Source organism: Tympanuchus pallidicinctus, unplaced genomic scaffold (genome assembly GCF_026119805.1).
Source record: "Tympanuchus pallidicinctus isolate F22 unplaced genomic scaffold, pur_lepc_1.0 scaffold3, whole genome shotgun sequence".
NCBI classification, from domain to species: domain Eukaryota; kingdom Metazoa; phylum Chordata; class Aves; order Galliformes; family Phasianidae; genus Tympanuchus; species Tympanuchus pallidicinctus.
This window is the reverse complement of record NW_026294747.1, coordinates 83,248,139-83,273,530: the sequence shown is the minus strand read 5'-3', so window position 1 is coordinate 83,273,530 and position 25,392 is coordinate 83,248,139. Positions and strand designations below refer to the sequence as shown.

Here is a 25,392-nt window from a genome sequence, read left to right as displayed (position 1 = left end):
CCACGGTGCCGCCGGCCCGGAGCCTCCGCGCTGCTGAATTGCCATGAGGCGGCTGCACGGTTGCCAGGAGACCGAGCACTCCGCAATCGCTCCTTATCGCCCAGTGCAAACACCGCCTGCCTTCCCAGAGCCGGTGACGTTTCGTTCTGGATATCTTTCCTGGGAAAATGCGGTTAAGTATGATGACGAACTGCGGATTTAGGTGGTTGGCGTTACAGTGTGACCAAGAAAGCGTTTGGCAGGTAGTAGGAAGTTAATGGGGTTCTGTAGATAGGGATTATAGTGCTGCAAAGAGTGCGGGTGCAGCTCCCGTCAGTGGGGTTCAGCTCGAACTGCGGCTTTGCCCTCCTGCAGGTCGATGTGTGCTCGCTCTCTGAAACCGTCTGGCCCCACCTGTGCCCTTCCCTCGGCTCTTCTCCTAATGAGTCACTGGCACGGCTGCACGAGATGAGGCTTCTCTGTTGGCTGCAGAAGCTCCTGTCATAGTTCCAGTCCTGCCTCATTCTGCTCCTTGCTGTGTCCTCGAAACGATGACCAGAAGTGAACAGGATTCCCTGAGCAGTTCCATCACAGTAGGGGCAAAGGTGAGGCGAGCACACTTGATGGGAGAGTTTGAGTGTTGGGCATTAATAAATACAGCTGTAAACTATGAGGGCTGCTCTGAAACTACTGGTTCCTATTATGTTGGCCCATGACATAAGAGGTGAATGTCAGTCTGGCAGTGGAATTGAACCTTCCCACCAATGTTCCACTACGTTTTGTTGCCATGCAACAGGTGGCAGCAGAGGGGCAGAACATCTAAAGTGGAAGCGCACATGAAGCAAAGGCATGGAATTCAATTCCTCCGTGTGATAAAAGTGCTGCCCACCAGTATTCACTGATGTTTGCTGAACGTTTGTGGAGCCCTGAGGATGGATGTGAGCACAGTGAGGTGGTTGGTGCTGCATTCCAGCAGTGGTGCGGGCAATGTGAAAGATAAACCATGTTCAGGACCACCATGAAGGTGGCTGTGATCGCAGCATGCAGGCTCATGTTTATCACTGCCAAAAATGCACAGCTGATGGCTGTGACTCTGTTGAAAAATAGTGCTTTGTAGCTGAGAAGTTGCGCTATCAGTGCGATTGTGCTCTTTGTATCTGTTGTAGTTTGCATAGAAATAAATAAGAGGTGTTATTTTTGGACTGGCCTACATATAACAAAGGCAATGGAATTGGCAAAGGCAGCAGATGAGGTAGAGGTGTCTTTGTCTCCTCGTTTCCTTTTTTTTTTTTTTTTTTTTTTTTTCCTTTTTTACTGCTCCAGATTCTGATTGCAGTTCTGTCCACCCATGTCCATGGTGTGCCTTAACATTTTGAAATAGGTAAAGTTTTCAAAATGTCTCATATTACAGGTATTAAATATCACAGAGTTGAATGCGAGACGCATCTTGCTTGGCAAACCCGAAAGTCTGGTTTGCTTCGTGGGAGTGCTACTGCCAGGGATCATGGCCTATGTGTATCATATATGTATGCATGAGCTGCTACACTTTTTCACACTGATTTGTTTACTGAGTTATCTTATTCCTAAGCTGGTTTGAAAGGAGAATTTCAAAGAACAAAGGTGGAATGAGCTGTAATTTAACAGATATGGACTGACTATTAATATTGGTGTGCACAGTGTTTGCTTCAACAAATGGCAGGGCGTTGGCCACTGCATAACAGCTATTTAACACTACATGCAGAGATTTGCATATCACACACAGAAACAGCCTTATCGCTCTCAGATATTGGTGAGTTATGGAACACAAAGGGATCTGTTTCTTCTAAGGAGATACCTTGCATGTGCAGCGGCAGCAAACACCTCTACAAACCTTCTGTTGAGCTACATAGCAGCGTGATGCTTGGTGGCTGTGTGAGGGAAAAGCCATTCCCTCTGTCTGGGAGGGAAAGGGGAGCACACCTGGTGCTTCACCACCATCCCGTTCTTATATGTGTGCTGCTGCTTTGTCCTCTCCTCCTGATAAAACCCTCAGTGATGGGGAACATATCGGAACCATGGGAATATCTCAGTATTATTAGATTCACACAACTTCCTTTCTTGCACGCTGGGATAAACGTGGCTGAGAGTGAATGATAGGGAAAATGATGCGAAGTAGTTTGATTTACAAGGAGATTAGCTATTTCATGGCATTATGCAAGAAATGAGGAAAGGGTGAGGACTTTCCCTATCTAGGTAAACACAGGATCATTTCCTGCAAGCTTCCAAAAGGTGACAGGGCAAAGGCAGGTTAAGAGGCCCTCTATCACTTTGCACATCTCTGGGTAGTTTTCAGGAGCTCCCTGGCTGGGCATCTTCGCCACAGAGCCCTTTGGGGAGTGCTTAAGAGTAAGTACATATCTGAACAGATATACAGATCAGCTGCGTAACTCTGCATCTCTCTGTGCAGCAGTCTGAGAATACAGGTGTCTGTGCAGGTTGTTCCAAAAGTATTGCCTCTTTTTTTTTATTTCCATGGAAGCTGCAACAGATAAAAAGAGTGCAGTAACACTATCTGATAGAGCAACTTTTCCGCTATTAAAAAAAGCAAACAAAACCTCCAAAACACTGCTTTTTTTCTGTGTAGTTACTACCATTACCTACGTGTTTTAGCCAGTGACAAAAAAGAGCCTACATGTCACCTTCAACCTCATGTTGGCTCAATAGGTCCTGGCAAACTTGCGTGTGGTGTTCTTTCTTTCCCTGTGTGAGCATTCATGGGACCCACCTGGTACAAACTTTGGGATATTCCAATGTGGCCACCTCCATTTCCGATGTGTTGAAGCCAATATTCAGCTCTGTACGTAGCTCCCTGTTCAAAATCCATTGATTCACGTGGACTATCTGATTGAGATGCTCTTAGTTTTGTGGTGTGACTGCAAGGCTGTCTGGAGCATGGCTTGTCTTTCATATTGATGTCTCCATTGCTGAAATGCACCACCCACCACCTCACTGTGCCAAAATCCACTGTTTGCTCTCCATAAACATTCAGCAAACATCAATGAATATCAATGGGAGATATTTTATCCACGTGTGGGAATTCAGTTCCACCCCTTTGCTTCATACACACTTCCACGTTAGACACCATTTTGTCAGGCTGCCCTTCTGCTGCCAACAAAATGTGAAGGAATATTAGTGAGAAGGTTCAACTTCTATGTCATATCACCAACATCCATCTCTGAGGTTGTGGGCCAGCATTATAAAGTAGAATTGCTTTAGGAGCAGCCTTGTAGTTAAGAGGAATGACAGAAATGTAGAAGACAAAATGTTGTGATTCAACAAGTCAATGACTGAATACATATTTAGTTAAATATCTAAGGCAGAACTCTAATTTCTTTCTGCAACCTATTTTCTACATATTAATGTCTGGCAAGGAACCAGCTTTAATAGGCCAAATTTTACATAGTTTTTTTTTTTTTTTTCTTGATGATTTGTTCAATTATAAATGGTTCTATCTTGAATTAATTTATGCCAGTATTTTTATGAATCATCATCAAAGACCATGGAAACATATATGGATGAGTAATTTCCATATTTTTAACCTGCAAGCTACTTTTTTTTGTTCTCCATTCATTTTTGGTTAAAGAGATGACCATATTAAATATTATGTTTTATTTGCTTAATATTATTTATAAAATAAATCCTATTGTCTTTCAGACTCAATGAGATCATTCTTCTCTACAGAACTTACTATTCACTCTTTGTGAGCATGTGAACCCACAAATTGTGGTTGCAGGCAAGCTGGACTAGCTGAAGTACACGTGTAATTTATGCCTATGCTAAATCTGAGAGTGAAACAAAGGCCTTCAGGAAAGCAAACAGTTTCAATTTATCACCATGACCTCCTCCTGCTTGACTTGGGAAATCACACACTTATTTGGTGTTAGGTCCACGTAATCCGTATGGTGCATTAGTTTTACAGACGTGCAAAACTAATTTACTGTCATCTATTTGAGAAAAGTGGATTATAAAACAATAAAGAAAGGGGTTATCTGTGCTTAAGTTTATTGCTCCCTTCTTCTTATGCCCAAAGAAACACCTGGTGGCTTTAAGTCTGACCTCCTATTATGATAAGGAACTTCATTTGCTGTATTTCTTGCACAAACAATGGAATTGCCATGCAATAATACACCTCACTGATCTGTAAAGTTAGAAATACTGTCTGCCTTTAAACAGTGTATGATCTCTGCATTGCTATCTATGCTAATTAGATGTGCTTTAAACAAATAATTAACTTAAAACAATCCACAGTGTTCAGTGTGTGCCAAAAATTTGAATGATGCACTTTGAGTGGCAGGCTTGAAGAATAATTTCTGCATCTTGCTGATATTTTAAAGAGCATTTTAAAGAATGTGAGGGAAAGGCAATTTGCTCATTACAAAAATTAAAGAATGTTAAATATCTTTATATTTTGATTGTAAATGTCAGACAAGTTGCAATATGCTCCCATCCTGAATGTTCTACAAGAAAAGCATTCCCCATGATGTTTCCGTCCTGCTTAGGCACCCAAAGCCCACTTCAGAATGCCTTGGGCTACACCTACATGAGTCAGAGCTAGGAGCTGTAACTATTTTATGACTTTTTTTCAGTCAAAATAAGCCAATGCAGCCCACCAGAATGACGTTTACTTATCACTAAACTGAGAAAATGGTATTCACCTTCAGTACCATGGTATGTGGTGGGAAGGCATGCAGGAGCACTGAAAGGTTATGAAGTCTGCTGGGATTCCCTCGGGTGGATGGAATGAAACCTCAGTCTCATCCATGGTTCTCTATAGAGGTAGCTCTTGGCAGGTATTATTCTGTAAGGAATGCTACTCGGTATGGACATAAATCACACTGACAGGTGTGCTAATAATTAGTTAGGCTGCCATAACAAAATGTACTTTCTGGCCCTGCTGTGTTTGTTGAAATGGCCTTGATAAACCAACTTTGGCACTTAAGAAAAATGCATCTCTTTTTATTCTTGTTACTGATATATTTCTGTACAGATAAGTAAATTCCCATTTATTCTACATCTACGTGCAAGTTAATAGGTAGCCAGTGCAAATACTTTCTCTGTCAAATCCTACAGAAATGATACATCAAAGGTCCCAACCAAAAGAGGCGAATTTCAGAATGGCTTGAAGAGTAGCCAACACTTGTGGGTACGTTCTTTTGTTTGCCTGTCTCATACCCGTTCCTGGCGAAAGCAAAAAGGTTCTGTGGGTGGCTGCCAGAGATCCAAGCATCAGTATCGTATATTTGTGCTGGGGTGAGAGCTGGCAGAAGATTTTAGTTCATTCACGTTTCCTTATTTTTCCTTAGAAAACAGAATAACACAGAAAGCTTAATAAAAATGTTGGAATTAATATTGGAAATCAAGCTTTTGCATTAGTAGAAATGCATTATTATCTGAAATATCTGTGATGAGAAATGAGGTACAAATTAGCATGCAGAACAAAGTTTCTACTTTCCAACCATTAATTGTTCAGTTCTTTACTCCTTTTGAACTGATACTGCATTTTGAGTTCCTTTAGAATTAGTTTTCTTCTCTTTTGATTTTTTTTGTCTCTTGTTGGTTGTTTTCTCTTTTAAATAGGAAGAATTGTCTTTCCTTCATGTTTTCTTTTCTTAACATGTAAAGAAACATTTTTACAAAGTCTGTTGTTAAGAGTTCCTAGCTATGGAAGAACAGGGAGGAGAGACATGCCGTGTTACTATTTGTATAACACCAGTAACAAAAATTACCTCTGTGTAGCATTCAGAACTAATTCCTAGGGGGAAAAAAAAAAAGCAGAGTAAATAGCTATGATAAAGAAAGAAAGCAACCATTTGAAGGGTTTGCTACTATTTGATTTAACAGATTAGAAAGAAGGCACCATATACTGACTACGCAGTAAGCTGTATTTCAGCATGCACATATGTGAGAAAACTGGAAACAAATGACTTTTGCTATTATATTTTCATTTAAAGAAAATATTTGGCTTAGTGTAAGCGTTACTGCAGTTATTTATTTTCTACACTGCATTTTCTACAGTGCATTTACCAGTCTATTTCTTTCACTGAAGACCTTTGCTGTATTTGTTCCTCACCTCTATTTCTGGTAGCTACAATACTAAAAGCAAGATGATTTCTCATCATGAGGCAATAGCACTATCTAGTGATGGGAAAGTGCAGCTGCATCCTTATGTTTTAGACTGGCTCAGTGTCTCAGCCCTTTATAAACCAAATGATGATTTTACCTTCTCTAAAAAAAGGCAGTATTCACTAATTGTCATTCTTCCCCCTCTGATCTTAATTCTATTTAGGAACATGAAATACAATGCTTTACAAGACTAAACTTGCACCACTGATGTGTGTGAAAATGACTTTGCTAGAACCAAGTCAAGTAATTCCGTATCAAAAATACATTCCAATGAGTTTCAAGACTGTTATATATGGTCAAACACAGGTTTTGCTGTTACAACATTACACCAGCTAGCCATGGCTCCTACAGTGGAATTTAGTTGTATTCTAGATGAATAGGATCTTGTTTGTAATAAAACATCTACCGAATTGGGCAAAATGTCACAATGGGTGCTGCATGGTGAAAAAATGAACTGAAGATTGCAATTTGCTGTTAATCCTGCTACACTGACTGCAGCTGTTAAAGCCTAGTTCAGCTGACACCTGATCTTTTGTACTGTACGAAAAAGAACCAGGATTTAAACTAGTTCTACCAGCACGATTAAAAACTCAAGAGAATTATTCTGCTTTATGTTATACAATTAGCATCAGAAAACTAATTTTTCTGTCTTGTTTTGCAAGTTGTTAAAAAAGCATATGTAACAGTTCTTTGGGCTGGGGGTTTCCTCCCCTGCCCCCAGGGATAAGAGCACAAATTGGCATTAACCAAGGCCATTATTCAGTTAAAGTCAGCAAGGTTTCATTCCTCTGTAGTCTTGGGCCTTCTCACAAAAGACTTGTTGGTAAGCCATATGCCATGCCTGCAATCTGCACTGGCAGCTCTTTCAACAACCTTTTCTCGTCTGTGCCAAGAAATGCAAAGGATAATGGAAGAACTTGGGGCATTAGAAAAGATGCTGCAGCAGTGTAAAATGCTCGGTCTTTTGTGCAGGCAGTAACAAATCACCTTTCTTTGTGTCTTCTCTGGCTGCTGCACTAGACATGCCTTCCTAGTGCATTACTGAAGATCTGAATGCCCCGCTCTAGAAAAGATATTCTTTTAACACATCAGTGCTCTCTTAACTCTGAGGTCAGAGCAAGTTTTATTTGTTTTGAAGCTTAACATAATTTAGCAGAAAGAAAAGAAAAAGGATTAAATGAGAGAGACTATAGCAAAAGGAACTCTCAGTGAAGAGACAACCACTTTTTGTATCGAGAGAGAGAAGGTTTTGTCTGGAGGACAGACAGATAGTCTGCATATCCTTTACATATCTCCAAAGGATGAAAAGAGAACACAAAGGAATGAAAGAAAAATAGATACATTCAAAATTATAGGAGCAAACAGCGCAGTTCTGGGGTGGTAAGTTCTTCAGAAGCTGCAAGCACAAAGCTCTCAGACATGGGGTACAATTCCAGCGGGTAAAAGATAGACCGAGTAATACAAATGTGAGCCTATCTTACTTCAAGTTACAGGTCTGCAAAGAGCTTTTGATTCTGACAGCTTCTGTTTTCTGTTTTTGCTTGTTTGTTTTTGTTTTTTTTTCCCATTCAGATCTAAGTGTTAAAGCATGTTGTTGTCTGAGAATTTCAAAACTTTCACCTATTTAGCACATCATGTTACAGTTCTCCTGGGCAAGGAAAACCAAATTAGGAAAAGGGCTTTGCTCCCTGCATACACATATCCCTGACATATAATCATGCATTTGAAATGTGAGAGGTATTACCAGACCTGGCACTACAGATATCACCTAGTAAAAGTGCATGTATCTAACTGCACATTTTTGTATTTGTAAAAACAGGCAGAGTATGAGATATGTTATCTATGCCAACCCATGCAGTTGTGAAGGAATTGATCTCCAGCTTCCACTGGGTCCAGCCCATCAGGTAATTTCTTCCAGTGTGTAATATGTTGGTGAGGCTGTCATGGGGTAAGGATGTTTCTATTGGCTCCACCAGCAAAAACAGCCTTTTGTTTCCAAGCTCAGTTCCCGTCCTAGAATGTATATTAGGCTGCTGCCAGGAAGAGCATTTGCTGTTTGCCACTTGGTTCTCCCTGCCCCTAGGATGGCATCTTGTTCTTGTTACAGTATGCATTCAGGAACAGGAGATGTCTGTAGTACACAGACTTCAACACAGAAGTAATTTGTGGACGCTCACAAACAAGTCATAGTAGCATATCCCACTCAGGTAAGCCTATGATGATGTCTTGTGATGTGTCGTTGCAGCAAATATGTGAAAGGAAAATTTCAAGCTGGAAAATAGAGGATTCTTGGAGATCTGTGCCCAGCTTACATCATGAATATCCATTCCCTGAGAGTAGAAAAAAAGATTACTCAAGGCATCTAGAAACAGCCTATTCTCATGACTCCATTACTGCACCAGTTAGGACTGGAGATGATGTTGCAATTCATGTTGTGTAAGGCTAAATGAAGGGCAGTAGGCCCATGCTAAAAATGGATACTGGATACAAAGGAAGTCATAAAGGTACTTCAATCTGGAGGAATTCAAGGACTGCAACACACCTGACTAACCACACTTCTGTTTTAAGTCAGTTTACTGTAGCCTTATTAGAACTCAACGATTCAGGTGATCAATGATTCAGATATAACTAACCAACCAGCATCCATGATTCAGGCCCATTTCTAAGGGGACTGATCACAAGTTGATGTGGGCAGACATCAGAATAAGAACAAATACAGGTCTGAGTCTGCTTGCAAAGAGTTTACAAAGAAGGCTTTGATCTTGGCATATAAAAGTGGGAAAGCTTGAATACTGCTGAAAGTTGCTTCAGGGAAGTCATCAAGAAGTCAATGCTTTGGAGAAACTATTGCCCATTAGCAGTGTCTGCAGGGCACTGAAAGATGGCTGAGAAGAGCAAAGCTGCTTTTCTTCTCAACATTTAATGTAAAAGGACTGCACTTAATGTAAAAGGAATGTAAAGAGCGACTTGACAGTAGTAGAGAAAAGGCTAGGAAAGGACAGAGACATATCAGTTATCACCTGTGCTATTGCAGTTAGTGACTGGTGAAATTGCCAACGTCTGAAAATATATTATGTCTGGTATTCTCCCATTAGTCCTACATTTAACAACATAAACTTCATTAAAATGGAGGATGAAACAAGCAAGACACATTGAAACGTGGCAGTTTGCTCCAATTTTTAAGAAGGGTAATAAAAGGTAGGATAAATAAGTGGCTGTTACCCAGTGTACCCCAGGGGCACAGACATTAATGAGGAATTGGGCAGCTTCGCTGACTGTGCTTGTCCAATATTTCTTCCTGCAGTTTGCTTCTCACCTCCCCGCTCTGGCTTTTTATGACAATATTCTCATTTTTCCAAATACTTTTGTATTCACTATTATAAAACACTGTATGAGACCCCATTATGAACCAGGAATTACCCATAAAATACAGGCTCTTCCAAAGATCTTTTATTTGCAGGTAGAAAGGAAGGAAAAGAGGTAGTGAAAAGCTATTAACAAAAGACCCTGACAAAAAAAGCAAACAACAGCAACAAAAACCACACAAACAACAACCCTACATTAATGCAGTGTTTACCTGTTATTGTACATTTTCAAAATGTAGTTTCTAACACTTAGATCTCTGGAATAAAAAAAAAAAAGAAAGAAAGAAAAAACAACAACAAACCAACAGGAGGCTGCATGAGGTGCTCCCCAGCAGAACCAGTGCTCTCATGCTGTGGGCAGTGACTGATGTGCCAAGGCTCACACTTTCACTGTCCTTGCCCACGCTGTGCAAAGCTGCTGAGAACTGTACATCTGGCACCTGCACAGCTGCCCAAAGCTGCACCTCTCCCAGGTCCAATCTTTAGCATCGGTAGGTGAAAGCAAGGCTGTGCTGAGCAGCAGTTTCCTACCTCTATTGATGATCAGCATGGGAGGCACTTCTCATGCATACAGTACTACAGCATGCTTACTAAAATCTGAAAAAATAACTTTGTATAGAGTTTTCATGATCTGAAGAACTTTATGCACAGTACTGAAGTTTTAAACCAAGTCAGCTAAAGCAAATGATGAAGCGGCACTGCAAGTGACTACTAATGGCTGTCCTGAAGTATGTGTGCAGAATAAAGGCTTATATTTAGCACTTCTCTTTCTAGTTTTCTCAGCAGAATTTATTCACTTCAGCATTTTCTAGGGGAAAAAGGCAAAATTGCCCATTAATGAAGTTCACACAGGCATCAAAATCCCTTTACCTATAGCATATGTAAGTTTCCCAAGGCAAGCTCCTCAGTAAACGCTCCTGATTAGTAGGTATCATTTACAAGGCTGCAGTACTGTGCAGCCTTGTAAACGCTCTCTTTTCCAAACAAAGTAACACAGCTCTAAGAATCATCATTATGGTTGGAAAAGACCTCTAAGATCACCTAGTCCACCCACCAACCCATGCCCACTGACCATATCCCTCAGTGCCATATCTTAACATTGCTTGAGCACCTCCAGGGATGGGGATGCCATCACCTCCCTGGTTGGCCTGAGCCAGTGCCTCACCACTCTTTCTGATGAAAGAGTGGATGAGTTCTGATGGCTACAGATCACCGTTACAAATCACTCCGTGAACCTGAGGAGTCCCACATCGCCTACAAGTTCGCGTTTTTCCTTAAAACACCCCGATAGGGCCGGCGCGCTCCAAACCCCCTGCCCCAAGGGGCAGCCCTCCTCCATCGGGGCTGCCGCAACGAGCCAGCCTCGGCCTGCCCGCGCCAGGGGCGGGCTCCGTATGATGAAACCTGCCCGCAGCTTTCAGCAGGCAGCAGGGGAGGAGCTCGGCTACCGCTCGCCGCCTGGCAGCGGACACGGCCGCTTCTTTCTCTGCTCGGCGCATTGTGGACGGCGGCGCTCCCTGCAGGCGGCCGGCACGGGTAGGAGCTCGGGCGGGCGTGGGAGCCGGCGGGCTGCAGGGCCGCCCCGCCGCACCTTCCGGGCCATCGCCAGCCGCCGTTCCTCGGCCGCGCGGGGGCTGCATGAGGCCGCGGAGGAAGGGGCGGCCAAGGCCCGCTACCGGGGGGGGAACCCGAGGTCCTGGTGTGCTGTGAGGTCGGCAGTGATCGCCTGCGGCGGGCTGAGGGGCGGGCTGTCGCGTGTTTCTCGCCGTTTGGAAGAGCAGAAGACTCTGGGGGGAGGGGCAGCCCGATGCACGGCATGGGGGAGGTACCGCTTATTTCCCTGCTGCTGCTGCCTGCTCCACCTGCTCTGGTCCGGCCGGTGGGTTGGAGGTGATGGGCGAGCCTTCTGAAGGCGCGTGGTGGGGCCGAACGCCCATGTCTGCCCTGCTGCTTACGGCAGCGCTCCTGGCAGGGTTCGGCCGTCCTACGGCTTCCCCATGCATTCCCAGCGACCGACACCCCATTCCCTGCATGGCCGCAGCGCCCTGCCTGGGGCTGGGAGGCAGCGAGGCTGGGGAGGGACGCTGGCCCCTAGGAAGGGCTGGCTCTGCACGGTGCTTCTGGCGGAGAGTACGGAAAAATTGATTTCCCATATAGCATAACTGAGCAAACAGCCCGTCCGTACCTAAATACAAGGAGAATGGGTGAGAATACAAGGAGAATACAAGGTGCTGGGATTAGCTCTGTTCCTCGCCGTGAAGCTGCCCTCGTACCTTGGTACCTTCGGTGGCAGAAGAACAGCTCTCGTGTGAAAGAACAGAAAGCATCTGTTGGTGTGATGTTACTTCAGCAGATCTTACCTGATACCCAGCTTGTTGCTGTATGAAAAACAACCCGAGTATAAGTTTAAACTGAATTTCTTGAGCTGGACAAAGGCTGGTTATCATATCCGCATGCTGTGTTTTACCTTGTGTTAATAAGGTCTGCTGCTCTCTTCATTAGTTCTTTTTATGGTCCAGCAATTGATACCCTACATTTTATTTATCAACATGTTGTATCCACGATTTCCAGTTGTCATGTCCTGCATGTAGGTCAGGTAGGTGATTGGACTTTGTGCTCTGTAACGTTTCCTTCAACCTAGGTGATTCTGTGTTCTGACTGAATGTGTTTTCCATTTCTAGGTAACTCAGCAGCTTCACAATGTGCGGCATCTGGGCCTTGTTTGGAAGCGATGAATGCCTTTCTGTGCAGTGTCTGAGTGCCATGAAGATAGCTCATAGAGGTCCTGATGCATTTCGTTTTGAGAATGTCAATGGATTCACCAACTGCTGTTTTGGTTTCCACCGCCTTGCGGTTGTTGACCAGCTGTATGGCATGCAGCCGATCCGGGTGAAGAAGTTCCCTTATCTGTGGCTGTGTTACAATGGAGAAATCTACAATTTTAAACAAGTAAGAGTATGGTTCGAATATCCTGAGCTCAAATATCGTCGAGTCAGTGGGACTCCACGCAGGTCTGCCCAAAACCATATCCTGTGCCTGAGAGCATTGTCCATATGGTCTGTATATTGCTGCTGAACTTTGTGTGCCAGTGCTGAGATGCGTTGCTTGTAAAGGGAAGTGATTCAGATAATCCAAAATTGGACTATAAAGCAGCTTACAGTTTTTGACTGATTCTGAATCATGCTGCAAATAAATGCTTAAAATGGATCAGAAATTGAGCATGATAGGATCAGAAATATGTGAATAATCTGAAGTGCCTTATATTTCTAACACATAGAAGTATTGAAGTCAAGCTACTGTCAGCAATGTCGTTGGGAATTTGGCTAAATAGGAAGGAGACTAACATTTCATCTATTAAGTATCTGGCTTTTTGAAAGGTAGGATGTACATACACCAGGGCAAAGTGTATGTAAATGGTATTGTACCAGCAGACTAATATTAATTTTGTTTTGCACTGCATTTTTTTCTGTTGCTGTAAGGACTAAGAATCACTCACAGTTCATGTCACTGAAACCTAAGGGGAATGTAATAATGTAAAACTTGACATTCTGTCAGCAGGAACTTGTTTGGTTGTTTTCCCTACCTTGGTTAAGGGCCTTCTTTTTTTTATAAAGAATCCCTTTTTTTTTCCTTTTTTTTTTTTCTTTTTGTTTCTTACCTATTAAAGAATCATTGGTGAAGCAGCCATCTTTTTTAGGGCAATGCCTTAGTTATTTTAATAATTAATCAATTTGAGCCAAATCTTTGTCTCATGAATAGCAATTAAAATCAAAGAAGTTAAAATGCAAAAACATTGATTATATGGGGCTTCTTTACTTTCAGGTGTTTTACTGAAACTCCCACCATCCGCCATCTTCCCGCAGGTGTCCAGAAGTTGTTGAAAGGCCTCTAGAAGCAGCACTAGAAGAACATTAACTATGCTTGATCTTAATGCAGCTGTCTTCTGTTTCTGGTCCTATTTTGAGTGGAATTTTCAGAACCAGTGGCTGCCTTCTTCTGCCTTTTCTCTTTGGAAGATGTGCTTCTTAAAGCCAGGGTTGTGTGTCTGCAATTTTATTTCTCCTAACAGAAGTGCTTCCCTGAAAATAGGCCATAATGCACATTGCTTGAGTTTGTAGAATTAATCTGTGTTGGCTCTGAGATGATCCTGGATAATATTTTGAGTACATAAGTGTAATTTCCTTCTTTGATGGAAATGTTTGTGAAATTTTGTGCTCTGTTTTACAAAACGAAAACCTTTGTTTTCTTTAGTAAATTTTCTTCTTCTTTTTTTTTTTTTTTTTTTTTTTTTAATTGTTAATCAGTATTTGCAACTGTTCATTTGTGTGTTTTTTTCTTAGTTGCAGAAGCAGTTTGGATTTGAGTATCAAACGCTGGTGGATGGTGAGGTTATCCTTCATCTTTACAACAGAGGAGGGATAGAACAAACAGCATCCATGCTGGATGGTGTATTTGCTTTCATCCTTCTGGACACAGCAAACAGAAAAGTGTTTCTTGCAAGAGACACCTATGGAGTCAGACCACTGTTTAAGGTGCTGACTGATGATGGATTTTTGGGTGTCTGTTCTGAGGCAAAAGGTAAAACAGTTGTATTGAGCATCTAGTATTAAGTATTCTTATTGGAGGCATGCTTTTTTAGTCTCTTCTAAGTATGAAGAGAAAGTGAACTATTAATTCAGTAATAAAGAAGTAATGTTTAGTAATATGAAATCTGTGCCTCGTTTAAAACAAACAAACAAAAAAAAACCAACACCAGACACTAACTCTTGAAAATGTTTAATTGTCCTTAAAATCCTTAAAATAACTTTGATTTTATAGCTCTTTGTGTTCTAAAACAGTATTAGTATTGAGCCCAAGGTATTTCAGTTACCCAAAGTTGAATGTAGTCTAAAGAGCTAAGCTAGATTTATGGTTCACTGAATGGTATTAGAATTTATTCCTGCAATTCAGTGGGAAATAATGCCACTGGAATTTACAATCTGTAAAAGCCAAGAATTTTAAAACCCCACTGAAATTTTCTGTAGCTTTGGATAATTTTTTAATGGATGCTAATTTTATATGATAAGGTTTTTTTTCCTTTGTTATGAACACTTTCAGTATTATTTATCTATTTCTTTGTGAGTAACTCTCTTAGTGTCAACACTTGCATAAACAAATCTAAAGTTGAGTGAGGTATACCTTAGAAAATCCAGGTTGAACTCTCTATTTGTTTTCTTCCTGTTTTATTTATAGGACTTATCAACTTAAAGCATTCAACATCCTTATTTCCTAAAGTGGAACCATTTCTTCCGGGTCATTATGAAGTGCTGGATTTGAAGCCCTCTGGCAAGGTTGCATCAGTGGAAGTAGTAAAGTTTCATAGCTATAAAGATGAGCCACTCCATGCTGCTTGTGATACAGTGGAAAATCTGCCTTCAGGTAGTACAGCAAAGTGTTTCCTATTAATTCTGATGAAAAAGTGGGAATAAAATCATAATCTTTGGTTATGAAATTATGCTTTTCTTTTGGTTTTGTCTTCTTTCTCCTGGTCAGGCTTTGATCTTGAAACAGTGAAGAGCAACATCCGTGTTCTGTTTGAAAATGCTGTTAGAAAGCGTTTGATGGCTCACAGAAGGATTGGTTGTCTTTTGTCAGGTAAATAGCACAAATTGCAATGATTCTGTCTTCTCTCACTTCGCAGCCATCATCGACCAGTTAGAAGAAAAATACTGACTGTGCTGCTGTGATGTGCCTGAAGGGATCTGAATCTTCCATTTGCTTTCTTAGTTAAGAGACCTTAATGGTCTGTGATGGAGTTTTCTAGTTTACAGATATGTTGAAAGTCGTATGCTTGTTAAGTTTACTCTAGGCTGGGATGTTGTCTTGTTGAAGAAATAACCATTTTCAACTAAGAAGAGAAAAAGATGGTTTTACTGAAAAATCACCAAATATACTCTGAAACATAAAAAAGAGGACTGTTTCAGATAGCAAATGGGACTGAAATTCTTACCTGTCGTATTCTTTGACTTAGCCTACATCACAAACTGCCCTTTGCCCAAATTACAAGGGAACTTCTGGACCAAAATTATTTAGTACACTCTTTTTCAGGTGAGGTAGTAGCTTGTGGTACAAGAAGTTGTTCTCTGACAGAGTGATGTGGTAGTTCAGTCTTGCAGAGGTAAGGCTTTGTAGCCATGGGACTCACATCTTATTCACTGTGTTTTTGTAGCACTTTGTACTTCTGGGTAGAGTTCTGGTAACACTGTTTATTCATGCACTGAACATAGGCAGTTACACTCATTTTTCACCTATCCTAGCAAGTGTGCATCTGAATGAGAGAGAACCGACCAGGAGATTCTGTTGAAGCATTTCTTTACTGTGACATGATAAAAAGAAGGAGGGAGGGAAATGAAACATGGAGGCATGCAGAGCTGGAATATCTCAGCCTCAGTAAATATCTGAAATTTGTTTTTGAAATGGACTTTTCAATTTAGAGGACAGTTGACTCCTCAGGTCCACATGTACGCTGCATATCAGTGGTAAAACTCAAGTCCTGTACTGACAAGTTACCAAAGTATCTCCTTGCTTCATAATTTTAAGTATATCTGGAGCATCACAGAGTTGCTTGCTCTTCCAATCACAAAGGGATTGGAACTCAGCTTCACTGTGGAAACAGTGATTCCCTGATTTTCAGTCTCAAGCACTCGGTTTGATTTCTGTGTTCTCTGTCTTTCCTCTCAGTTTGCATGTAATTCATGTAATTTCCATAGGGAAATTTTTGTCAGGAAAGGGTTCCCACAGAGGACAATCAGAGTGGGAATGTTTGCTAGTGCACTCAGCTGAAAAACTAGGTACAAAGTGTAGGAAACAAGTAGAAGAACATATTGTTCTCTGCTAGAACTGCAGAGTATGGGACTGTGCTTTGCTCAGTATAGCAAATAAAAGGGAGAGCGACAAGGAGCAGTAGACAAGGAGCAGTAGAACTAGCTACTCAGAGTAAAATAGAAGAGCCTTAGGATGTCTCTTGGTATTTTGTTGTTTGTTTGTTTTCCAAACTGTTGAAATGCTTCTATACTCTTCTAGGGGAAAAAGTAAGGGGAAGAAAAGAAAGAATGCTGCTAGTGAGCCGTTTCACTCTGAAATAGCTTCAAAAATGAATTTCACTCAAAATGTTAAGCATGCTTTTGAAAAAATGATCAGGGAGACGTGGAATTCTTACACTGACCATTCTGTTGTAGGTCAAACAAAATGTTTTTGCTTTGTTTTGGTTTATTCAAACAGCACCTCAATTATTTTTTTTTTCCTTAGTTTTTTTAGTAAAGTAACGTATGTAGAAGATGATGGAGAGCAATTTTGAAATGAAGAGTAGAGCCTAGTGTAGCTGGGTTGAGAAGGGGCATCTCTAGAGGTACAGTGTTAAGCAGAGGTAAATGTGCAGTTTTACAGATGTGCTTTAGATTCACTTTGCTTAAAAATGAAACCTGCATGTGAAATTCTGCTATCTAGACTTGGTGCCCTTAGAGGGAAATAAAAAACAGTCAGTCAGTCATCTAACAAAATAATTTGGCATTTTGTTGTTTGTTTTGTTTTTAAAAGGAGGCTTAGATTCCAGCTTGGTTGCAGCTGTTCTTCTGAAACTGATGAAAGAAATGAACATAAAATATCCACTACAAACCTTTGCAATTGGGATGGAAAACAGTCCTGATTTACTGGCTGCCAGAAAGGTATAATAAATATTGTTTCCAGATCGTTCTGAGTTGTTGAGTATTAGAGACTGCATTAGAGAAGTGCTAACTTCATGGTACGGTATTGATTTTGGTACTGATTAAAATTTGAAGATGTAAATCAGTTTGCTGTGAATCATTTAGTACAACATTTGATGTTTAATTAATTGCTACAAAAAGAGGATTTGAGCCATAACTATTTTCCCTTCATTTTTTTGGAAGACTTGTGTGATGGACTATTACTTTATTGTCACTAAAGGAAACAGTACCTCAGAATGGTCTCAGACTCTTAAAACCTCTGAGTTTTATGGTCAGTCACCATGTTATTGTTCCTCTGCTAATGGTATTTATATGCAAGCTAAGTACTTCAAGTTCACTGTAGCATCTTGAATTAAGAGCCTTGTACAAATGGCTGGGTATCTGAGGTTCCCTTTGGGTACCCAGCTGTTGTAACTTTTGAGCTGTCTTTTTTCTTCTGAGTAAATTCCAGAGTATTTAAATCCTCTGCAAATTCTGTTAGGCTTTGGGCAAGTAGATGTGGATGTTCTGCAGTCAGAATTGAGCACAGTGCAGTTGGGAGGAGTGTTCCCTTTGACAGAGCACCACTGCAAGTAGGAGTGGCTGCTACAGCGCTGTGTTTTCTTGTCCTTAAGTCCTGTAATTCTCACTGCTTATAGCAAAAGGGAGCTGATGCTTTCAGAGGGTGTGTTTAAAAATGTATTAATACATTATTGTGACTTCTTACCAACAGGTGGCAGCTCATATAGGCAGTGAACATCATGAAGTAATATTTAATTCTGAAGAGGGAATTCAGGCAGTAGAGGAGGTTATCTTTTCTTTGGAAACCTACGATATAACAACAGTAAGAGCTTCAATTGGTAAGATTTCTAATAGCAATACTCACTTTGTATTGCTTTAATAACATTTTATGCAAAACTCTGTTTTCATCGTTAACTGCTGTAGAGTTTGGGAACAGAAACTCCTGAGTTCTTGCCCCCAGCTCTCAAACGTGACGTTGGATTGAGGCCAAACTGGTTATTAGTTTCAAAGTCACTGACTATAAGATATTGTCAAAAGCTATTCCTGAAACTTTGTGATGAAAAAGGAATGCGATATAAAAAACAAATATTTGATCTATGGGTCTAGGTTTTCCATTCTGATAAGTATGAACCTTAGAAGAAGAGGGAAAACGTGCAGGTTATGTGAGGCATAACCTGTATTTGAGGAATAGTGTTTGAGGCATTGAATGTTACCATAGAGAAACGGTTATGGTTGCCACGTTTCTTGCATAATCTTAATACTAAAGTGAAGTATTTCTTATCACCCTCTAGTAATACATGCACACTGAAGTCAGGTAGACTTCTCCTAATGTATGCTTGATTCTGAGAAATGGCAGAAGTCACCAGCAGGTCCTTAAAAAATGGTTACCAACATGATAAGAATGAAAAACCCTAATCTAGTGTGGCCTTCTGCCTAATGCGAGCTATGGCATTTTACCCAGTTACACTTACATCAGCCTATAGCTTTGTAAACAAGTTAATAAGCCAAAAAGATAAAACAGGTTTGAAAACTTAGGTCCTTGAATGGAACTTTACATGAGGCTAGGATTTTGTAGTGTGAAATACTGAAAATGTTTGTTTAAAAAATAAAGCCAACTTTTCATCTGCTATTCTTATTTTGTGATTATTTCCTGTTAAGAAATATAGTAAAATAGGTCCTTTTCATAGAATCATGGAATTACTCAGGTTGGAAAAAACCTTCAAGATCATAGAGTCCAGCCACAATCTACTCACACTAGCCTAACTCTAACAACCCTCTGCTAAATCATGTTCCTGAGCACCACGTCCAAATGGATCTTAAACACATCCAGGGATGGTGACTCAACCACCTCCCTGGGGAGCCTATTCCAGTGCTTCATCACCCTTTCTGTAAAGAAGTGTTTCCTGGTATCCAACCTAAACTTTCCCTGGCACAGCTTCAGGCCATTTCCCCTCGTCCTGTTTAATACTTCTGTTACAAAAGCTTATTGTTTGGAAAGATTTAATGGGGGAAGGACATAACTCTGATAAATAAATACTTATTAAAAAAAAAAAAAAAAAAGATTTAAGTCTAGAAGGTTTTTTCAGGACTCTGCTGAGATTAAACATGCTTCATTTTTAATTGAGTTAGAAGAACTTCTGTGTTTGTTCCCATGAGAATCTTCCAGCATTCCCAGGGTGACTAGCAGATACATCTTGCATATTTTGAGTGCAAACTATAAGTACACATTTTAGATGTATCTGCAGCATTTGGTTTGTGTGGCTGGTGATGGTTGGCTTTAAACAACAACAAGGTGTAGTGTTAGTGCACTGCAGTTCTCTGCTACAGAAGAAATTATTGTAGGCAAGAAACTTCTAAGATACTAAATTAAAACTGTACCAACCGTGTATAACATATGTAGCTGTATTTTAATAACTTTATACTTCTTTTAAGGTATGTATCTTGTCTCCAAATATATACGCAAGAAAACAGACAGTGTGGTCATTTTTTCGGGAGAAGGATCAGATGAGTTGACTCAAGGATATATATATTTCCATAAGGTAAGTATATTTCCAGCAGGCCCTTGGACTTCTTAAACAGAAGTTCTCCCCTTAAACAGAAAATCTCTACTGAGATCTCAAGGTGTGAAGTTTGAGGGTTGTCACAGCTGTATACTTGTTGAGGCTAACGCCTGAAGGGGCATAAAATCCAAGGGACTCGTGGAAAAGTGACTTTTTCAAACTCACTCAGTCTCTTACTTCTTCTGTGTATTCTTTGCTAGTTCTGAGATCATGTGAATCCTACTTAACCTCTTGAAAATGAATATGGTTAAAATTAGGAGTTCTGTATGCTTCCAGTTTATAATGATGTATTTGCAAAGGCATGCATTGGTCTTACACCTTGTTTTGTACTTGAGGAGAGATTGCTTATTTCTATAAATAGGTATCTGGGAATCTTAGTGTGCAAGTTGACACGTTTTTGTCAGCTGTCGCTTGCACACACAAATGTAGGACAATGAGTAATGGTTCCCTTACTGCAGCTGTATTAGATCTGCATGCTACATACACGTCTGGTTACAGGCACCATCTCCTGAGGAGGCTGCAGAAGAGAGTGAGAGGCTTCTGAAGGAGCTCTACCTGTTTGATGTACTTCGTGCAGACAGAACTACTGCAGCACATGGGTAAGGTGTGGTCTCTTGGATGCTGAATACACCTGATAGAAGAGCTTAACAAGATAATAAAAGTTCCTTTCCTTTGAGAAGACTGAATTACTTGTTTACTTGTTGCTGGTTGAACTTCTGAATGGTTTAGAATATTGTGACACTTGATAACTTCATTATTGTCTGGATCTAAACTACTCTGAGAAGAACATCAGTCTTAAGAGTAGTAGTAACAAACTGAATGCAGTCTGTACTCTGCTTGAACTCTGTATCTAGCATAGAATCTCCATTTGCCTTTGAAGTTGGGAAGCTTAATGTCTCTTGAGGGAAAACACTGAGAGCAGTTTTTCCTACCCAAGACACAGTTACTGTAATTTTATTTGTTGCCTCCGTTACTCTAATTTTATTTATTGCTTTCAAGTGTCCTTAAAAGCCATGTCATCTATAAGAGAGTATGAGCAGAAAGACTTTGTATTTGTATATCTGCTACTGGCATAGCCTGCATATGCTACAGGAGAAGTAGGCAACAGCTGCATGGTGTCTATACAGGCTCTCTTTCAGTGTTTTCTGAAAATACGAACAAATGTGGATTTCAGAAATCTTTGCTTGATTCTGTGACATCTTTACAAATACTGATGCAAATCCCAGTCAGCAGCTTGCAGGTTCTTGGTAGTTCTCTGGAGGCAAACAGATTTTTCAATGTATTTTTGTTGATGTGAAACAACAGATGTTGCAAATCCTGCAGGATTGTAGCTTGTAAATGCATTGTACCAGAAGCTGTCCGGCAGATGGCATCATAAGATATCTGAAATCTGTAGTTAATCCACTCAGACAATAAACTTAACTCTCTACATTGATGAATTAAATGGAGTTAGTCATGAATTAGTCATGAGTTAGTCATGAACACAAGTGAAATTTCTCCCAAGTACAAGCAGAAAATCTTGTGCTGATGTGAAAGACAAGGACAGTTTAACTGTTAAGGATTTTATAAGTGTCTCGTATGTTGGATTAATTCAGTATCTCTTCTGTTTTTCTCCCCAATTAGTCTTGAGCTAAGAGTCCCATTTTTGGATCATCGCTTTACTTCTTACTATTTATCTCTACCAGCAGAACTGCGAATCCCAAAGGTGTGTAAAACTAGGGTTGAACCCAAATGCAGACCTAACAAATTAACAGCTATGTGTTCTAAGCATGATTGAATTGCTGAATTCCATGTGACCAAATATGATTTTAAATATTTTGCTGGAATATTGGGCTACTGGGTACTCTTTTCTGGCCAGATCTTTTGAAAGGAAATATTTCTTAGTCAAGTATTTAAATCTTTGTACTGCAGTTCCTGAAACTCATGGCATTGTTCGTTCTGCAAACAGAATGGAATCGAAAAATACCTTTTAAGACAGTCCTTTGAAGATTCCAACTTGCTTCCCAAAGAAATACTCTGGAGACCCAAAGAAGCTTTTAGTGATGGTATAGCATCAGTAAAGAAATCCTGGTTTTCTATTCTTCAGGACTATATTGATCAACAGGTATAGTACCATAGTATTTGGGATTTTTCTCTTTCACATTTAGTTACATTGAGATATTACTGCCAGAGAGGAAACAGATCATATTGTTAGTTGGGAGAATAAATCTAGATGTGATAGTAACTTGAGTTTCATGGTGGAGGAGCAAGAAAAGTTTTATTCAGTAGCCTTCCAAGTTCATAGAATTGTAGAGTGGCCTGGGTTGGAAGGGACCTTAAAAATTATCTTGTTCCAACCCTGCTGCTGTGGGCAGGGTTGCTTCCCACTAGGTCAGGCTGCCCAGGGCCCCATCCAGCTTGGCTTTAAATGCCTTCAGAGATGGGGTTGGGATGGGAGTTGCTTAAAGACATTTGAAGTCATAGGTACAAAGAAATGCTAGAGTCTGGCAGAAATGACTGTAAGGAAATGAGCATAATTTAAGTATCTGGATTGCAAATTAGGTTCTGTGTTGGCAAACACAATTTCTGGGCTATAAGTAAAGCAGCTGCTTCAGTTGAAAACACTTGCATGAACTTACTCTGTAGCGGAGTAACAGTATAATTACTCTAATATCTTTTCTTGTTCATTTCATTTGTTTGTTTTTTTTTTTGTAGTTATGCCCACCTGAGTCCTTTTGCTTTTTAATGCCTCTCTTTGCACCAGTGACCACTGAAGACTTGCAGCATTCTGACTTCAGACAAAGGGTAGTCTCTGGTGCATAGAGGTAGTTAATCACTGAGAATAACTCCAGAGCTCTGTTACACAGAAATATGTGTAGTTGGGCTTATGGATGGGCACTTGTCTGTCTTACTACCAACTGTGTGTGTCCTTCTCTACTTTATCCACAGGCAAGAAAGCAGTTCTTAGTGTTGTGCTGCCTCTACTGAGCCTGTATTGGTGTAGTAGAGGCAATTTTATTTCATGGCTGTGGGGAATTACACAGCATGTTGAGGGGAAGCTGTTTTAGAAATTGTCAACTGGTGCAAGTTTTCTTCCTTCCTTTCTTAGCCACGTCAGCAGCTAAAAGTGTCTTCTGCCTCTGTATCCCAGGTCTTCTGATGCTAGGAACCCAGTTATATAAGCAGAGTGAACAGCTCATTATGAGCAGAAAAGAATAGGATGCTATTTACATGGAGGAAGTCTGCTTCAAGTTGTGCAAGTTGATTCACAGCAAAGAGAAGGATAAGAAAAAAAGGTTTTCTTGAGCATAATAACAAAAGGATATTATATATAATCTCATGTAACGCAGAGAGAAACATTAACAGTGCTGGACATTTGGTTACGTATCCATAAAGATGGAAAGGAGCCTGTGACAAAAATTCACCTGTGAGAAACCTCTGCCTGCCTTTAGAATAGGTTTAAAGGTTTTTTTAAAAACTGATAGGCCATGTGTGGTGAATTCTCATGTCTGACTTTCAGCAAATCGGCTTGCATAAATTAGAAAGCAGCCTAATGTGAGTTCTGCTGTTTTCTACAGGTTGATGACCTTCTGCTGGAAAAGGCAGCGGAGAAATATCCTTTCAATCCTCCTAGAACAAAAGAAAGTTACTACTACCGTCAGATCTTTGAGAAGCACTACCCAGGGCGAAGCAGCTGGCTGCCCCACTACTGGATGCCAAGATGGGTTAAAGCCACTGATCCTTCTGCTCGCACACTGAAACATTACAAGTCAGCTGCTCAAGAGTAGCTGTTGATAGAATCAATCCTAAATACAAGTGCTGCAAGCAATTTGCATGCGCTCTCCTTTTAAAAGAAAAAATAAATATGCAAATCTAAAGCTTAAGTGGTCTTTGAGATAGATTTTGAAAATGCTATTGAAAATAAGAGCTTTCTGTAGTTATTCTACTACAAAATTAATCCCGCTGTATCAAAGTTTTGAAATTCATGGGAAAATACTTTATAGAAAACTTTGGTTCCTTACGTGATGGTCTCAAATGTATTGATTTGCCTCGCAGTCATCTAACATATTTTATTGTGAACTCTGCATTGAGGACTCAAGGCAAAGTGACGCAAACTGTTGTTGGTCCTGTGAGAATAAGGCAAGTTCACCTGAGCTGTTCAGAGATCTGTATGCCTCAGTGTGGGGTTTGGATGTATTACTCTGTTCTGAATGTCTTTCAAGTAATTCATGAGAACCTTGGTCTAGTTTTGAAAAGAATACATAGCTATGCAGAGGTGCTTACTAGAGTTGATAATGGTGGTGTTGCTGGATCATACTTAAATGAAACTAATGGGAATCTTGTTAGTGTAAAGCCACAGGTTGTCCCTTTTGAATCTTTTAAATATACCACCTGTCTGTGGTAAGCTGTGACTATTATCAAAGAGAAGCTGAGTTATGTCTTTGTTTCTAACTCAGGGGCTTCAATTTTTAAATGTATTTATTATTCTTGAAAATAGACCGTTAACGGGGTGATTTGTGTCAGTCTGATGGAAGTTACTATGACTATTTTACTATGACTAAATATTTTAAGTGTTTATTCACTTACTGTGAGATGGAAAAGTAGACTGTTGCCACTCAGCTGCATGTCATCGACTGTGTGGTGAGCCAGCCCTCAGCCATAGGTCGTCGGACAAAGCACCTTTGAAGACAATGGGGTTAGGGACCTTGCCTAAGAAAATGGAAAAAGGAAAAGAAAAGAAGAAAGATTTCATAAAGCATAAGAATTTTTAATGCTCTACCAAAAAAAAAATTTTTTTTTTTTTTACTCAGGACAAGTTTTTAATAATTATGTAGGAACAGGGGCTTTTTTAAAAGTAACTTGAAACGAAAGTATGAGCACTGCAGACTGACTTGACTATCATTGTGCTAGACAGTAGTCTAGTTTAACATCCCTTTTGACAGGGAAACCGAAGCCATAAGCAATTCTGGTATTAAAAAAAAAAATTTCATAAGGTGATTGATTGTCCATTACTTTTTTCACCCCTCGTAATCCATTGAATCTCTTTGAATTTCTGAATTTGCCTCTTTGATCCAGAAATCTCTCAGTAGTGTGGAGCTCAGGAACTGTCCAGCTTTACTAGAAGTGGCCTTGCACGCACTTGTTATCAACATGCCGTGAGTAAGATAATACGTTCCTGCAGACCTATTTACATAAGGGTCATATGTTTGCCTTGGATTTTTTTTTTTTTTTTTTTTTTTGAAGCACTAAAGTATATTTTGACTTGGCCAAGGAGTACAGAGTGTATTGATTGGCTTCTGCTGTGTAAAGATAAGATCTGTTACTGTGAACTTTCCAAGGCTCAGCTGGTATGAAAATGCCTGCAGTAAAAAAATAGGTGCAGCACATGTTCTCTCATCACTCTAATGCACATTCTGCTGCAATGTTGTTCACTTGTGAGATAAGAAAGAGCAACAAGCAGGCGGTAGGCTGTAGGAGGGGATAAGTAGTCTTGTGGAAGAGTCAGATATTTAAAAAAAAAAACTACCATAATTCTTTTTAATTCATAGTGCATTCGGCATTTACTTAGAGAGGCAAGATCCTGTACTGGTGATCCTAATTATT

The 25,392-nt window shown here is 40.3% G+C and overlaps 1 protein-coding gene across 2 annotated transcripts; it reads left to right on the top strand.

Moving 5' to 3' along the window:
• The first annotated feature begins 10,914 nt into the window (after positions 1–10,914).
• Positions 10,915–24,513, top strand: ASNS (asparagine synthetase (glutamine-hydrolyzing)). Of its 2 annotated transcripts, XM_052692399.1 has the most exons (13): positions 10,931–11,042; positions 12,078–12,102; positions 12,188–12,455; positions 13,847–14,084; positions 14,739–14,924; positions 15,039–15,140; positions 17,082–17,209; positions 17,961–18,087; positions 19,682–19,788; positions 20,308–20,408; positions 21,433–21,514; positions 21,758–21,913; positions 23,367–24,513. In XM_052692399.1, exons 3-13 carry the CDS (start codon positions 12,207–12,209, stop codon positions 23,574–23,576), a joined length of 1,686 nt encoding a protein of 561 aa, XP_052548359.1. In that variant the 5' UTR covers positions 10,931–11,042; positions 12,078–12,102; positions 12,188–12,206; the 3' UTR covers positions 23,577–24,513. The 2 variants fall into 2 exon arrangements, with proteins under 2 accessions (XP_052548358.1, XP_052548359.1); XM_052692398.1 differs by lacking the exon at positions 12,078–12,102 and having other exon boundaries at positions 10,915–11,042.
• The last annotated feature ends 879 nt before the right edge of the window (positions 24,514–25,392 follow it).

What these genes read in the sequence shown, in the direction of transcription:
- ASNS (XM_052692398.1), top strand. Translation starts at nt 12,207, where the DNA reads ATGTGCGGCATCTGGGCCTTGTTTGGAAGCGATGAATGCCTTTCTGTG. An exon ending in ATTTACTGGCTGCCAGAAAG is followed by an intron (nt 17,210 to 17,960) that starts GTATAATAAATA and finishes TCTTACCAACAG; the next exon opens with GTGGCAGCTCATATAGGCAG. An exon ending in CAGAACTGCGAATCCCAAAG is followed by an intron (nt 21,515 to 21,757) that starts GTGTGTAAAACT and finishes TTCTGCAAACAG; the next exon opens with AATGGAATCGAAAAATACCT.